This window comes from Orbicella faveolata, unplaced genomic scaffold (assembly GCF_042242905.1).
Source record: "Orbicella faveolata isolate gen_17 unplaced genomic scaffold, um_ofav_v1 contig_13, whole genome shotgun sequence".
Taxonomy (NCBI): Eukaryota; Metazoa; Cnidaria; class Anthozoa; order Scleractinia; family Merulinidae; genus Orbicella; species Orbicella faveolata.
Window position 1 is genome coordinate 16,900,001 of NW_028301540.1, and position 15,783 is coordinate 16,915,783.

At 39.1% G+C, this 15,783-nt stretch overlaps 2 protein-coding genes across 2 annotated transcripts in view; one reads left to right on the top strand and one right to left on the bottom strand.

The window, feature by feature from the left end:
- Nucleotides 1-9,342, top strand: part of LOC110047505 (deoxyguanosine kinase-like) — a 9,528-nt gene extending 186 nt beyond the window's left edge. Inside the window, exons 1-8 of the mRNA XM_020753263.2 lie at nt 1-395; nt 871-957; nt 3,009-3,130; nt 3,955-4,031; nt 4,589-4,646; nt 6,227-6,297; nt 6,913-6,994; nt 8,164-9,342. The exon at nt 1-395 is cut by the window's left edge and continues 186 nt beyond it. Coding sequence (XP_020608922.2) covers nt 23-395; nt 871-957; nt 3,009-3,130; nt 3,955-4,031; nt 4,589-4,646; nt 6,227-6,297; nt 6,913-6,994; nt 8,164-8,280 — 987 coding nt within the window. The 5' untranslated portion in view covers nt 1-22 and the 3' untranslated portion in view covers nt 8,281-9,342. The remainder of the gene's footprint in view (nt 396-870; nt 958-3,008; nt 3,131-3,954; nt 4,032-4,588; nt 4,647-6,226; nt 6,298-6,912; nt 6,995-8,163) is intronic.
- A 970-nt stretch (nt 9,343-10,312) lies between these two features.
- On the bottom strand, nt 10,313-15,622 carry LOC149115355 (uncharacterized). The gene has a single exon (XM_089285670.1). It carries the CDS (start codon nt 15,620-15,622, stop codon nt 10,313-10,315), a length of 5,310 nt encoding a protein of 1,769 aa, XP_089141796.1.
- Between the last annotated feature and the right edge of the window lie 161 nt (nt 15,623-15,783).

Genomic DNA, 15,783 nt, shown 5'->3' on the forward strand with positions numbered 1-15,783 from the left:
TGGAGACATTTGCAGAGCTGCGATGTGTCGAATCTCTACGTTGGTACAATGCTGTTCTTTCCGTTTTCCCAGCAGATATCAGTGCTTCAAATTTTCCCTGTCAAGCTCAGTTCTAAACGCTACAATGATTGGGTCGAAGTCAATCGGACCAAATACATCGACGTCTCCACAACTTGTTATTGTGGAAGGAAACATTGGGGTTGGTAAATCAACTCTAGCGTGCCAGCTGGCAAGACAGTTAAACTATCGTGTGTTCCTGGAACCCACAACAAAGAATCCTTACCTAGCTAAGTTTTACCGTGACCCAAAGAAGTACGCCTTGAAATTACAACTTTGGATCTTCAATCAGCGATTCAGAACTTACATCAATGCCACCAAACATATTCTTCAAACTGGTCAGTAGAGTTAAAAATAAAATAAACTTACTATAAAGGCAATTATTATGGACAAATTGCATTTTTGTAAATGATTATCAGTCAAAAACTAATTCAGGGTCTGGGTAATATTGACCACTCCTTTAACAAAAGTGGAAAAACTCTCTCCTTTCAAACATGTGGAATGGGATAGGGAGGTGGATAACCTCAGAGAAACGAGTAATCATTAGACACAGAGGTGATGGAGGAATAAAGGACAGGAATTTTATAGGTAACTTCTACAAGTCAGAAGAGGAGGGTACAGTAGAAGACAGTTTGGCATTTAGGACATTCTGTTCCCGGGGTTTAAAATCATGCACTAATTAGCTGAAAACTCCGAGGTTGTCCCAGTTGAAGTGGTTGTACTGTACTATACTTACCGCTATGTAAATGGTCTAAATGCAATATATTTTATGATGGTGCTCTTGGGTTAAATATATTTAAAACCTTTTTACAGGTCAAGGAGTACTATTGGATAGATCAGTTTTCAGTGATGCAGTATTTGCTGAAGTGAATTATCAGCAAGGGACCATCTCTCCAGAAGGTGCAAATTATATCCACATCAAAAAATTAGTTACCCTGTCTCTGAATATATTTTCTGTAAGTTCAGAAATAAAGTGATATGTAGTGTTGCATTTCAAAACACACTTGTTTCTCCACATTTTTGTTTGACAAACAGCAGTGAACATCTGTGATACTACGTTAAGCAAAAGTTTGTTTGTCTGGGTTTTAAAAAGCTAAGCAGTAAAATTCCTGCTTGGTTTTCATTGGGTTGAATTGAGCCATACCATGATCAATATGATTTTCCTGTCTTCTAAATGTTATTTCAAGACTGATTGTTACATGCATAAATTGGACTGAGAGCAAAAAACTCGACAAGGCAAGACGTGGTGGGACCTGGGCTTGCCCCACTACCCCTGACCCATCATTACCTTACCAGACTTTGCTTATACAAAACTCATGCTTTGCAGACTAACAAACAAGGAGAATAAAGAAAGTCAGTCTAACCACCAATACAAATATACATCGTACATGTTTTGAACTTGGGCTGAAATAGTTGGATAAAAGAACTTTTATCCTATTTATTTTTAGTGCAGAGTGTAGTATTGGGATGGGTTAGTGGGCTGCTGTTCGCTAAGTCGCTAACGCCAATAAGGTGTAAACTTTAATGTTTGGTTAATTAATTAATTTCAATTAATCGATTAGCCTTGCGGGAAGGGGGGATTGGGTACAGTAGGTACCCAAGTGCATTACGCAAAACGTGTCATACTTACATTACTTTCTCTGATCACAGGATAAAAATATATATATGGTTTTGCAAATCTCATGCTATCCTTGTGGTGCCATTCTCTCAAGAACAAAAGCAATTTGCTCCAAACACGTGCGCAGATTAGTTAGCGTCAAAGTCGACTATATGTTAGGTGAAAGATACGTTTCATAACATATAAGATGTGTGCATTCTAGCATTGCTAGTGTGATAAACTCCATTCTCGCGTTCAGATGCACGGCTTTTTTTATTTTTGTAATGAGTGATATCACACTCCCGTTTTGGCTGGGATGCAAAGAACACTACTGTGACTGCATATCTTCTGGAATCTTCCCTAGCTCGATTCAACAAATGTCGCCTGCTGTTTTATAACTATTCTGTGTTTGCCAGGGTTGAAATAGAGAATGGGAACATATTTTTTCTCCTTAGCAGCTTGTTTGAAAGAGAGCCCAAAGATCATATTCAGCCGAAACTTTCCCATGTTAGTTACATGTAAAACTAGTAAATTTGCAACAAAAGAAACTTTGTTATTATTGCCGCAGTCTCCGTGACACTTACTGAAATCTCCAATTAATTTCATCAGTCAATGAGGCAAGTCGCTCACCGATGTGGGATATAACTTCGGTCCAGTAAAGATCTCTACCTTCAATACTTCTCGTTGAAATGCTCCTTAGTTATATCACTCGATAGCGTTGTTTATTAGTTTGATGTGGTTTTATTGTTCACACCAACTCGGCTGGCAACAGAATTAGAACACACTATTCCATGATGCAACGTGACTATTTGATAATTAGATTAATTCTCGTTTATCAGTGAAATGAAAATTTACATTTTGAATAAAACAAAGTCGTTCCTCTTTGACTTTTTAGCAGATATTTAACTGTTATATTCCATTTATCTCCAGCAGTAAGTTAAAAAAATACACATCTTATATTTTTGTGGAAACAAGGGTATCTTGTTGCATACATTCATGAGGAAAACAAAAGTATCAAATTACAAGTGTTGGTGTGAAAAGTAATGCTACAAAATGAATGAAACTCAAGATAAAATACCACAATAAACTTAAAACCCTCTTGACAAACAGTAATTGTAAGTTATTTTTCGGCAAAACACAAACATGAAACCTACACACAGCTAAGATTATGTCTTATCAAGTTTTTGAACGCTCATATTCTGCAAAGGGGAAAAGGCCCAGTTGACTACCTAGGGAAAGAACAGCAGGGGTTAGGGCCTGTGTGACTACTGCATCAGAGCCGTAAATTACACTCTGCACTATCTGAGATTGTCTCACTAGTTATAACAATTTGCTCTGAAATGAATTCCTTCAGGTTATGAGTACTACAAAGACTTGAAGAAGCAAGCTTTAAAGGCAGTCCTGGTTCCTCACACCACCTTATATCTCGATGTTCCACCTGAGACATGCAATGAACGTATACGTGGGCGAGGAAGGGTATGTCGTAGTCAGGGCTGTCAGTAAGGTTTAAGTCACCTGTAGCCCTGTTCTCCACACCCGTCACAAACTTGTTACTTTGTGGGTGAATCCTATCAAAAAGAGGCAATTTCACCCGTAGCATCAAGGGAAAATCAAGCATACTCAACCATAACAGGTGTTACAGGTTGCAACCCTTAATGACAGCCCTGATAGTAATGTATTTACTTCTCATAAATGATCAATGGAGTTTGTGGTGGAATCTTCGTCAGCTTGAGTTGGAATTTTGGGTTAGCTTTACAATTTCAAGTGAGAGTCAAAATTTTGATTTATTTTACTTAGGAAAAGAAAAAAGAACCTTACAAACACCATAAATATAGATGTTATTAGTAATCTACCTTATGGGCCTGGTTGTTGAAAACATCATTGACTGTCCAGGGTATAGTGGATAGGGTACAAAACTATGATGTGCTAGCCCAAAAGACATGTTCCCTCAAAATTTTTCACTAGTATCAAGGCTGTCAGTAGGGGCCAGTGGTCGGGTATTTTCCCCATCATCTGAGTTAATTTGGCTCACTTTTCTCTCCAAGTCAAATTGAATTCCATTGTAAACTACTTGTTATTACAGCATACAGGTCAGGCAGCCTTAGGCTCCTTAAATTTACTACCAGCCAATCAATACCCATTCATAGTCATGACCTGAGTGGAAAGAAGTACTGTAAGAGTTGTTTTAGATACACATTGACTCTTGCCAAGCTTTAGACCACTTTCAGCAGAGGTTCATCTTCCAAGTGATCTCTCTCTTGACGTCATTTTCACTAACATACTGCATATATTTTTTTAAGGACTATGAGAGTGGGATTCCATTAGAATACCTTAAAGGACTTGATGCATCTTATAAAACATTTTTAAATGAAATGAGGTAGGAAGATCTTTCAGACATTTTGCTGTGTAATATTTTCTTAAGCTACAGGTAGTATTTAATTTTCTTGCACCTGTAGCTTGAGATTTTGATGAAAGGATCTATTTACATGAACACTGCTACAGGGCCACTGATTTTAGGACTATTTAATCAAACAACTGTGTCATGTACATTGTTGCAAGGAACAGAACTGAGTAACACATAATCTCCTTCACAGCCATTTTTTGGGATGCCACACAATGCTCACTGGGAGCATTGCATGCCATGGCATCCAAAAAATGGCTGCGAAGGAGACTAAATAACACATGGCAATGCACAAACCAAAAACATATTACGTCAGCACACTGAACCTATAGGAACAGCTTACTGAACAGCATACATTATCATATATTGTTCTATGTGTTTAAAAGGCATTCCCTCAATCTTGAAACTTTCATCACTTGTTGTATTCCAGTCTTGTTTTAACCTCTAGATGTTTTTCTCCCTAATTTACATCAATATATAAATCAAATAATATCTCTAACCACACTGTGTTAATGTGGGTTTTTTTCTTCAAGAAACCTTGGCTCTAGGGTTATTGAGTACAACTGGACAGACTTTGGTTATAAGTTTGAGGTGAGTCCAAGGATTAATGAAGTTTGGCCTCATTCAACAAACACTGAGTTAATACCTTTGTCTTCTTTGTTAGATTTGTTTATTTATTGTAATGCTCACATGACTGCCCAACACATATTACAGAAGCACAGAAAACCAAATCCACCCAGCAGTTTTCCCTATTAAAGAACAAGGCTTGAAAAAAATTGTTCAGTTGTCCAATAATTAGGAAATAGAAAACATGTACGATGTTTCTATCGAGTTATAGAAACACGAGAGGAAGTTTGGGAGAATGAGAAATGCTGTGGGAACACAAGCTGCAGCCGAGTGTTTCCACAGCTTTTTCAAGTTCTCCCAAACTTTGACCAGTGTTTCTATTAAGCAATTAGATTATTTGATCTCGATTTCTATCGTGTGATAGAGACGAGTTATAGAAACACGCTTTTTGACCAATCAGTGCACATATTTTCTTAAGACTGTTTTCTAAGTACCAGTAGATTTCACTGCTGGGAATTCAAGGTAACTTTTCATTCTTACCTGCCTGTCGGGCAAGGGCCCAGGCTTGTTGTCTGCCAACTAAATTAAAAAAATTAATAACTAAGACTTGCCCGGGGCTAGCAAAATTCGAGATCTCCTTGTCCAAAGGGCAAGCTGGATTTAAGTTTTATTCGAACCCTGAAGAACATTTCTCATAGTCAGATTTGTAACTGATTGATTGTCAAATGGTTTTACAATAGTAAAGAACAATGAGAAACAAAAGTAGCCCACTCATTTTGTGGAAAATGAGAATGTACTGGATGTTTACCAGTAAACATAACTGTTGGTCATACTTGCACAGCTTTTAAGGCCTTGGTTTGGGTAAAGATGGTAATAATAGCTGAAGACAAGCAATTTACATGTCAAATAAACTTTTGTTACCTACAGTTAGTAGGTTTCATTAAGTTTTGATGTAGGAGGGTGCCAATGGGAGAGTAGGTGACACCAAAAGAACATATGAAGTAATTTTTACGTCATTTATAATTTGAAATTTCGAGTTCTGAGGAGCTAGTTGGCATCAAAACTGACAACTCATCACAGTTTCTGTAAAATAAAGTGACTTGGAATCCCCATCCCTCCCACATTTTGGGATGCTACTTGGTAAAAAAAATAAATAAATAAATAATAAAAATGCAGGGCAACCAGAAAAAGATGGATGGCACTTAATTACATCTAAGTGTAGAACATTTAGACGATCAGTAGTTTTCCTAAAACTCCTGGATGACATACAAATCTTTTATAGGTTACTGCTTACAATTTGCTAGCATTCATCGAGTTGAGAAGATTGCTGTGGGAGTGTCATCCCCAAGCAGGGGTTTCATTAACATTTTCACAGGCAGGCAAATCTTTTTGAACTGAATATCTTTAAATGAAAAACTTTCCTCAACAACCCTTTCACTCTAACATTCAGTGCACTAGCCATAAGATTAGATATCTTTCTATAAATTTTGATTTAAATGTGATTATTTGCCCCCACTGGTGTCAATTTGCTGCACATCCTGAAATCCACTTTTATTAACCTATGTTTTTTGAATATTTTTTTAAATGATATTTGTTTCATTTAGGTGGCAGAGGACATCAAAAGAGGTCACATCTCCAGATGGAGTCAGGAGGACCTAGGTCTCTTTAACAAACTGTAAGTTTTGCTGAATGCAGTGGAGAGAAGGTAGAGAAAAAACTTGAAGTGGGGAAGTGACTTAAATGTTAGTTTAAAGAACCTTGAAGATCCTGAAACTCTCCATCTATGAGAAGGAAATTTACACTTTTGAACATTTAGACCTGATCATAACATTGTCCTGAAACTCAAGTTGGGTCTGCCAATCAGAAGCCAAAGTTTTATAATTTGAAAATCCATAGCAACTGATAAGAGATAATGTTATAACATGGTACAGTACTTTGACAATCTTTTCAGCATCCCATCTCCCACTACAGACATTGAACTCCCTGTCCGCCTCCCGGTGTTGTAACTTTACAAGCATATTTCCATCCTAAGGACTGGGTATTCAGACATCTTACCAACATGTAGGGTTTCTCATTCCCCCTGGATTTTAGTTTATTGCAGGTCACCCTCCGGAACTTTTCACTTTGCCCCAACAATTTAATGACTTCCAGTTATTCTTTCAATGTAACAATATTACAGGTTCCAAAAGAGAGAAATTGTGCTTTTTGGCTAAAAAGGCTCAAACTAGTTTTTCTATCCTTTAAATGACATTAAGGTTATGATTCAGCTAATCAATTATTTTTCTCATAGAGTATTAGATGAGTCACTGGTAAAGGAAGTGTTGACATTAGATCGCTCTGTTCCAGAAGCAGTTATCAGTGAGGATGAAGAGGTTTGTACCATACCAATGTTAGTTGCAGTAGTGTGAACAACTGGTTTGCTAGTTCAATAGGTTTCAATTATATACAAAAGAGATGTTTGCTGGTGGTGTTCATAAGCTCAATGCAAGCTACATGGCATTCCAAAGATTTTATTTGTGCTCACCATTTAATCTAGGTAAAGCCTGCCTTTGAGCAAAGTGGCCCATCAATCTGGTGACTACCTTAGAATTCCGAAAGTAATGCCCTCCCCCCTTCCAAAAAATAACGACTCTCCAAACGTAACATTAATTTTTTTTACCTTCCTATTGAACCCCGAAAGTAATGGCCCACCCAAAGCAGTCCTTTGAAGAAGTCACTAAAAGAGAGGCTCTCTGATCTTAAGTGTAGTGTGGATGGAACAGCCTGACTGCAGGACTGGACAACTTGAAGTCAGAGTTATTTCTGATTTTACTTCAAACTTAACTGAATTTTTCTTGAAACTATGATTTATGAGCTGTTTTGGTCTAGCAGCAGAGTAAAATGATACACTGTAGTGTAATCAGTTGCATTGATATAATGCGACCATAGTACTTTAGCCCATGCATTTAGCTTTGTTTATGTGGGTAGTTAGGAACATACATAAGTGGAACTTTTAATTTCATGTGTTACGTGTCCACTTTGTCTGAAACGACTGTTACCGTCAGAAACGGTTTTTAACCATCTGAAAGTAACAGCTACCTAAAAGTAGCAGCCCCTTTTGCCTGCTATTTCTCTCGCATGAAGTGACAAGGAGTATTTTTCTTCTCCCTGGATCAGACACTGGTCCATTTCAGGGTTATCATTCAATATCACTTTATTTTTTGGATGGGAGAGGCTATGTGAGAGTGAAGTGTCTTCCCCTTGAAAATAATACTAACAATGATTCCAGCCAAGGTTAAAACTCCAAGATCTCAATTTCAAACTTGTCTGGTGATCAAACCATAGTGCTCAACCTTAGGAATGAGTTCCACAAAAAGCTTCCACACTGGCTGGTTAAAGATTGCCTTGCTTTGAGCTGTGGTTGTTTCATGTCTGCGTTGAGCAATACAGTTCATATTCTTCTTATCTTTTAAAAAATACTTTTTGTGTTGCAGCTAATTTTCATCAATAATATTAATGATACCTCTGCCTGATTTTTTTCTTTTTCTTTTTTTTCAAACAGGAAGAACCTTCTGTGACAGCAGAAGCTCAGCTCCAGATTAAACCAAAACAATGTACCATAAACAAGAAATTAAAAAATTTAACCCAACATTCAGTGCCTCCTGTGGAGGAAAATTAACTGCAGTAGTTGTTTTCACATTACCATCCAAGAGATACTTATTACAAAAGAACTGTGCAAAACAAGGGAATGTTAGAATAGTTTGTACCTTCAAATGGTACCTGACCTCAAAACGAAAATTTTAAATCACCAGTTTTTAGTGAGAAAAAGTTCTTAACATTGTTTCTATGGGTATCATTCCATCTATATCTGTCTGTAAACCCTCACACTTGTTTGCTTGACACATGTATTCAATAGGTATAACAGAGAAGAACATGGTATAACCATTGACTATTTTGGGTTTTCTTTTTCTTATTACTGACATTAGATTTTATGACATGGTATGTTTGCCCAAAAAAATGTATCCAAAAAGGCACAGCATTGAACATTCAAAATGTACGGCTTATATTTGTGTCAAATTTTCTTCTTTTATTTGAAAGTGCAAATCTGTTCTTACTAACAGTAGAGTTTTTCTTTAGTATTTAAGATATTGTTTCTTTCTGATTACAACTACCTTGTTCTATAAATTGTCATTGATGAAAAAATGTTAATTATTTATTAAAATAAATACTTCTACTCAAAACTGCTGACGATCACCAGAATTCATTATATTATTTCACACAAAACTGCTGGCTACGATCAAAATGTTTTTGGCATGCCCATGCATTACTGATAAAGCTTTTTTAAAAGATAATGTGTTACTTGATGACATTGGAATATCTTTCAAGTTATTTTATACTTAAAAATAATTAGGATACCAGTATTACTAGCAACAATGCTATATATTAATGTATTTAACTGCTTTTGAATTTCACAATGAATTCCAGATTTTACAATAATTTTATTGGGATGTTATGATGCCACTCATCAAAATATTGCTATTTACTAGCATTCAAGGAGCTTCTTTCCATCAACAAGAGAAAGTGGCCACATAGAGTAGCCACTTGCACATATACATTGATAACATACATTTACACTGATAATTGAATAAAGATGGTGGATTTCCACTTACACTGTTTTACATCAAATATTCCTATTGCATCTTTTGTATTGTTTGTGAAAATAAAGTCTTTTGTACATAAACCTCAATCTTGTTTAGTTCATACATTTTAGCACCATTTTCCAGCTCCTGTTACTACTTTTGGTGCTCTGTGAGTAAAATTGTCAAAATTTGTCAAGTAATAAGACTCTTTTACCAAAAATATGGTTATACCCCTTCCCATTTAGTTAACATCTTTACAGATAAAATGGCCACCTCGTCAAGATGTCTTTCTCGTGCTGAAAACTATCTCCCTGTTTTTTAGATACAGATCTTACATAGCACATTACCAGATTCAGTGTACTTTATACAACCCATCTTTCACTGCCACCACCACAATAATTGTTTAGTTCTTTTGCCAGTGATGTTTGTTTCAAAGGCAGTAAAATGAGGGATGAAAGGAAACTTCTGGAAGACAAACCCAGAGTCAAACTACACTCTAATCAAAACACTACAGCCACTTTACAACTTCCTGATTTAGTAAACGGAATTTGAAGATAAGAATTGTGGCACAAGCCACACAAAGTAACAACTTGCAATACCCCCAAAAAAGGGGGAGAATGGATGGCAGTGTGGTGAGATCACTTGCCTCCCACCAACGTGGCCTGAGTTTAAATCCAGGACCTGGCATGTTTATTGTTGGTTCTCACCTTCCTCCAAGGTTTTTTCTCCAGTTTTCCTCCCTCCACAAATTCAAATTTGGTCAGGAAACAGCAGATGAAAGGTCACTGCAAACTCATTGAAAATGAACGATTTATTCCATAAACGCAACAAAATTTATAACAATATTCATCTGCTCTTCGACCCGAACGTCCAGCTCACGTTTTTTTTTACATGTCATCACTCGGACCTAGTCTCCACTCGGTAAATAGGCAACGCGCCTTACACAAAATGAACACAAAATTTCAGTTCGGAACATCCTCCCGCCCGATGCAGGGAGTGCATCACTACATGTAACTTGTCAACCAAGTTCAATAGAGTTCAACTAAAATGTTCAACAAGGTCTCATAAAGTTCAATTAAGTTCAGCAGCTAAGTCAGCATCAGAGCTTTCAAACAGGTGTAACCGCTGTACTGGACGACGGGTAAGACTTCCAGATGAGGTCCGCAGGGTAACGGACCGGACAAGACCGTCACGGCCTGTGTGGGTGTCTTCCACTCGTGCACGTGACCACTGACCCCGAGCTACGCGATCCTCACTTACTAGGACCAAGTCACCTTTGCAGATTTCACGACCAATCTTGTACCATTTCTTGAGAGGTGTCAGGGATTTTAGGTACTCTGCATGCCAACGCTTCCAAAATCCATTTACAAGCTTCTGGTGATACTGAAAACGTTTGGTGAGGGCTCTTGAGGTCTGTTCTGAAACATGAGTGTCTTTAGTCGGACACGCTTGAAGATTCCTGCCAATCAAAATCTGTGCAGGGGTAATCACACTGTAGTCATCAGGGTCTGCACCAAGGTAAGTAAGAGGACGACTGTTCAGCTGTGCTTCAATTTCAGCTAAAATAGTAGTTAACTGCTCGGCATCCAACATTGCTTTGGCAAATAGTTTCTTCAGTGGCGTCTTGACACTCTTTACAAGACGTTCATAAAAGCCACCCCACCATGGGGCTTTTTCCACAATGAACTTCCACTGAATCTTCTTTTCAGACAAAGCACTTTGGGTCTGGTCTGATTCCAATACTCTCCAACATCGCTGTAGCTCCTTGTTAGCAGCCTTAAAAGTTTTTGCATTATCTGACCAAATAATGCTGCACATTCCTCTTCTTGCAATCATCCGTCTAAGAGCAAGGAGAAATCGCTCAGTTGTCATATCACATACCAACTCCAAGTGTATTGCACGGGTAACTGCACATGTAAATAAACAGATATAGACTTTTTCACCACTGTCTTTCAAATACAAAGGACCAGCAAAGTCTAGACCCACGTTAGTTAACGGTGGTGCAGGCTTAATTCTGTCTTCAGGAAGTGGTGCCATCTGCTGACCAAAGGGTTTTGTTTGGTAATGGCGACAAATTAGACAGTTCCTTAGTGTCTGACGGACGGTCGATCGTCCCTTGATCACCCAAAATCTCTGTCGCAAAAGTGACAAAGTGTGTTCAACTCCAGCATGTAGTTCACGGCTGTGAATATCATCAATTAACAACTTAACAACAGGATGGTTAGAAGGCAGGATAATAGGATGTTTCTCCTCTTCTGGCAACAGTGACTTGTGAATTCTTCCTCCAACACGAAGAAAATGACTAGTCGGACACATAAACGGGTTTAAATTGGCAAGGTTGCTGTCCTTCACTGGACCATGCTGTTTACATGACGCAATTTCTTCAGGAAAACCTGCTTCTTGTACATGAGATATCAACCATTCTTCTGCATTTTGTATCTCTAAACCAGTTAAAGGGCTGTCAATTCTTTCCTCTTCTTTCACTCTTGAGTTGCTAACGAATCTTCTGATCCAAGCAACAGTTCTTAGCAAGCGACTATACTTGCTGAATCTTGTGAAGTCAATAAACGGCTCTTTGGGTTGCACAACACAACTGACACTAGCTTTACTCTTCCTCTCTGGGTTAACAATTTCACTGGAGGGTTTTGACCTTAAATCCTCGGGCCAATCTTTTTCGGACTCTTGCAACCAAGAGGGTCCTTTCCACCACAAATGACTCTCTCGTAACTGACTTGCAGATAAACCTCGGGTAGGTAGATCAGCTGGGTTCTGCGGTCCTGGACAATACCTCCAAACACTGGGATCCAGCAACGACTGAATTTCAACAACACGATTAGCAACAAATGGTTTCCACTGTGAGGCTGCTCCTCTAATCCAGTGTAACGTTGAAGAATTGTCTGTCCAACAAACAATGCGGCTAATGGGACAATCTATTGCACCTTTGACATAGGTGCAAAGTCTAGCAGTAATTACAGCAGCCATCAACTCTAAGCGCGGTAGGGTAATCTTCCTTACAGGAGCCACTCGGGTCTTGGACATCACAAGACTGGTAGATACCCTTCCATCTTCACAAACAACTCTCAGATAAACTGCAGAGGCATAAGCAACTTCTGACGCATCACCAAATGCGTGTAGCTCTACTTTGGGGTTCTGACCTAATGGCAAATCAGTGTAACATCTAGAAATTTGAAGGTGTCCAAGTTCAGAAATCTCTTGAACCCACTGATTCCATTTCGATGAGACTTCCATGGGAATTTCCTCATCCCATCCAACACCCTTGGTCCACAAGCTTTGAAGAATTAATTTTGACCTCACTGAAAAGGGTGCGATTAGACCAATCGGATCAAATATCTTTGCTGCTAAAGACGCCACCTTTCTTTTAGTGTACACTGTCTTTGATCTCGACTTAACAATGTCCACATCAATTGTAAAGACAAGGTTGTCAGTAAGTGTATTCCACTTTAATCCTAATGCTTTTGTGATTGGATGTGCTTCTGCTAGATCACTTTCCAGGCTGACAAGACTAACTGCTGCTCTGTCCCTCTCTGGTATGGCCTCCATAAGCTCAGATGAATTGCTTGACCATTTTGTCAAATTAAAGGCAGCTTTCTGCATAAGCTCAGTAGCACTTCGCTGTAATTTCAGCGTTTCCTGCACATTGTCTCTCCCTGAAGCAAAGTCATCAACATAAGTGTTCCTCAAGATTTCATTTGATGCAACAGGGAATGTTTCTTTACACCTTTTCACATGCTCTTGAATAGTGCCAATGGCAAGAAACGGACTGGAAACAACTCCAAATGTGACCCTTGTCATTCTGTAAATCTTAGGCGTGGCCTTGGGGTCCAAATCTCTCCACAGATACCGGTGTGAATCTCTGTCTTCTTCTTTTAACCGAATCTGCAAGAACATCTTCTCTATGTCACCCATGATACCAACATAATTCTTTCGAAAACGCAGAAGAATTCCGACCAAATCTGGCTGTAATGCTGGGCCTGGCTCTAAGCAGCTGTTCAGAGAGACACCATTGCTATCTTTCGCTGATGCATCAAACACAACTCTTGTCTTGGTTGTCTGCTTGTCTTCCCTGATGATCGCATGATGAGGGAGATAGAACACCAGACGCCCATCTGTTGGTGTAATTTCATCACAAGGTACTTCTTCAGCAACACCGTTCTCAACATACTTGTTAATCGCTTCTCTGTACGATGCAGCTTTCACTGGCTCATGGAGCAGCTTCTTTTCTAGATTGTACAACCTACTTTCCGCTTGCCGGTAATTATCTTTCAATGAAATGCAATCTTCCTTCCATGGTAAGGATACTTCATAGCGACCATCATTGTATGTTAGTGTCTCTTTAAACTTCTTCAAGACCACATCTTCTGCATGAGTAGTAGAAATTGAACTTTCAGCAAGTCTGACACCAATGGACTCCAAATCCCAGAACTTTTGAAGTGTTTCATTCAATTGTTCTTCAACACTAATTTGAACATTCATAGACACAGTGCATTCTTGGCCATGACCACCTGTTGGCCCACAGAAGACCCAACCCAAAGTTGTGCGAACTGCAACTGGCTCACGGGAACCCCCTCTTACAATGTCTCTTGTCACAAAGGAATAATAGAAATCCAAGCCAATAAGCACATCAATCTCTTGTTCCTCTCTAGGGAATTCTTCAGGAAATGCTATGTTTCGAAGGTGACACCATCTTGTTGGATGAATATCCACAGCTTCAGCTGGCCGGCATATTACTGGTGTAGTAAGTGCCTCAATACATTGAGGCTGTCCAGATTTGTCAATAGGTGCCACAGTAAACGCAGTTCTCTTCCGCAAAGTGCTCTTGGTGGCCTCTCCACCAAATCCAGAAACAGCAATTTTGACACTCTTCCCATCAAGACCAAGCGCATCAATTACACTCTGCCGAACAAACAACGTTTGAGAACCAGGATCAAAGAAACATCTCACAACTTTTGAACACCCATTTGATCCACACAAAATAGCTGGTATGGTCTGCAGGATCACTTTTCCACCTGAGCTCACTGCAACAGAATTTGCCACAACTGAGGACGGCAAAGCAGGACCTGACGACGAGGGTAGTAATTCCGGGGTTGATTCCACCTTGACTTCTTCCAAGGGAGGACTAGCTGAATCCTGATGCAGGAGACTGTGATGTCTACCTTGGCAATGCTTGCATGGAGGTTTCTGGCACACTTCGGCTCTATGACCAGGTTCAAGGCATCGGAAACACAGGCCTTTAGACGTTGCTTTTCTGAATCTTTCTTTCACAGGTAATGACAGAAAAGTGACACATGACTTCAAACCATGGTTTTTGTAGCAAATGACACACTTGCCCTCTTGCATTGCCGCACATAATGCAGAGGTGGATAATTTTTGTGACCGGTTAAACTTGAAACGGTTTTCACGATTTCCAAGATTTTCCTTTGCCGGAGCTTTGGAATCAAGAGAAGGAGGCTGTGAAGACTCTTTAGCTCTTATCAATTGCTCCAAGAAAGTAAACAGTATTTTCACTTCCACACAGTCCTGTTTAGCTTTCTCCTCATTAAGCTCCAATTCCCATTTTTCCACAACTTTTTTTGGCAGCTTGTCAACTATTAGAGGCACAAGAACTGGAGCCAAAGTTTCAGAATTAACCTTTTCACCAAAGGACTCAACAGAGCGAACGTGACCTATCACTTCATCGTAGAATTTACGCATGGAGGTTGCATCATCAGAGCTCAAACGTGGCAAATGGATCAAGGATCTTACATGTGCATCAAGTATTAACCTTGCATGCCCGAATCTTTCCTTCAAGATTTCCAAAACTGGCTTGTAATTCGCTTGTACCACTGCAAAACCTTTCACCGCTTCAGCAGCCGAACCCTTTAGCGATCTCATCAAGTACTCTAATTTTTGGACATCTGCCAACGACGGATTGTCAACCACTGAAACTTTTATCGACTGATAATAGGGTTGCCAGCTCAAAACATTTCCGTCAAAGGTTGGTAGATTAATCTTGGGTAGCTTAACTTGTACTTGAGAGGACGACTGGGATACGGGTGGATTGCTTCCTAACAATTGTACTTCGGGAACTTGTTTACTTGCCAAATAACTTGTCATTTTGGCCATGCTTTCAATTACACGCGCTTCGTATTCATTATGGCTCTCACATTCCGCCTCGATCTCTTCATCCTCTAACATTGTGCACATCGTGGCTTGCACTTCCTGCAAGTCACTCCACTTACTTGCGACATTATCTTTCAACACTTGAACTCGTGCATAATTATCTTGTTGTGACAGGGCTTCGTCGATTAACTTCAACGTGTCTGTGACAGATTTTCTCAGGAATTTTCTCTTTTTCTTGATAGCTTCTAAATCTTTCGACATTTTGAAAGACCACAAATTTTACTAACCTCATATAATCGCAACAATTACAGGTCTGCACATTCACAGAAGTTCCTCTCGTTCAAAGTGCTGATGCAATACACATGTGGTTTGTTTGGCGCCAAATCGCCGATATGCGAAAACCAACTTCTTCGCAGTAATAA

Coding starts and splice junctions, on each gene's coding strand:
- LOC149115355 (XM_089285670.1), bottom strand. CDS start 15,622: ATGTCGAAAGATTTAGAAGCTATCAAGAAAAAGAGAAAATTCCTGAGA.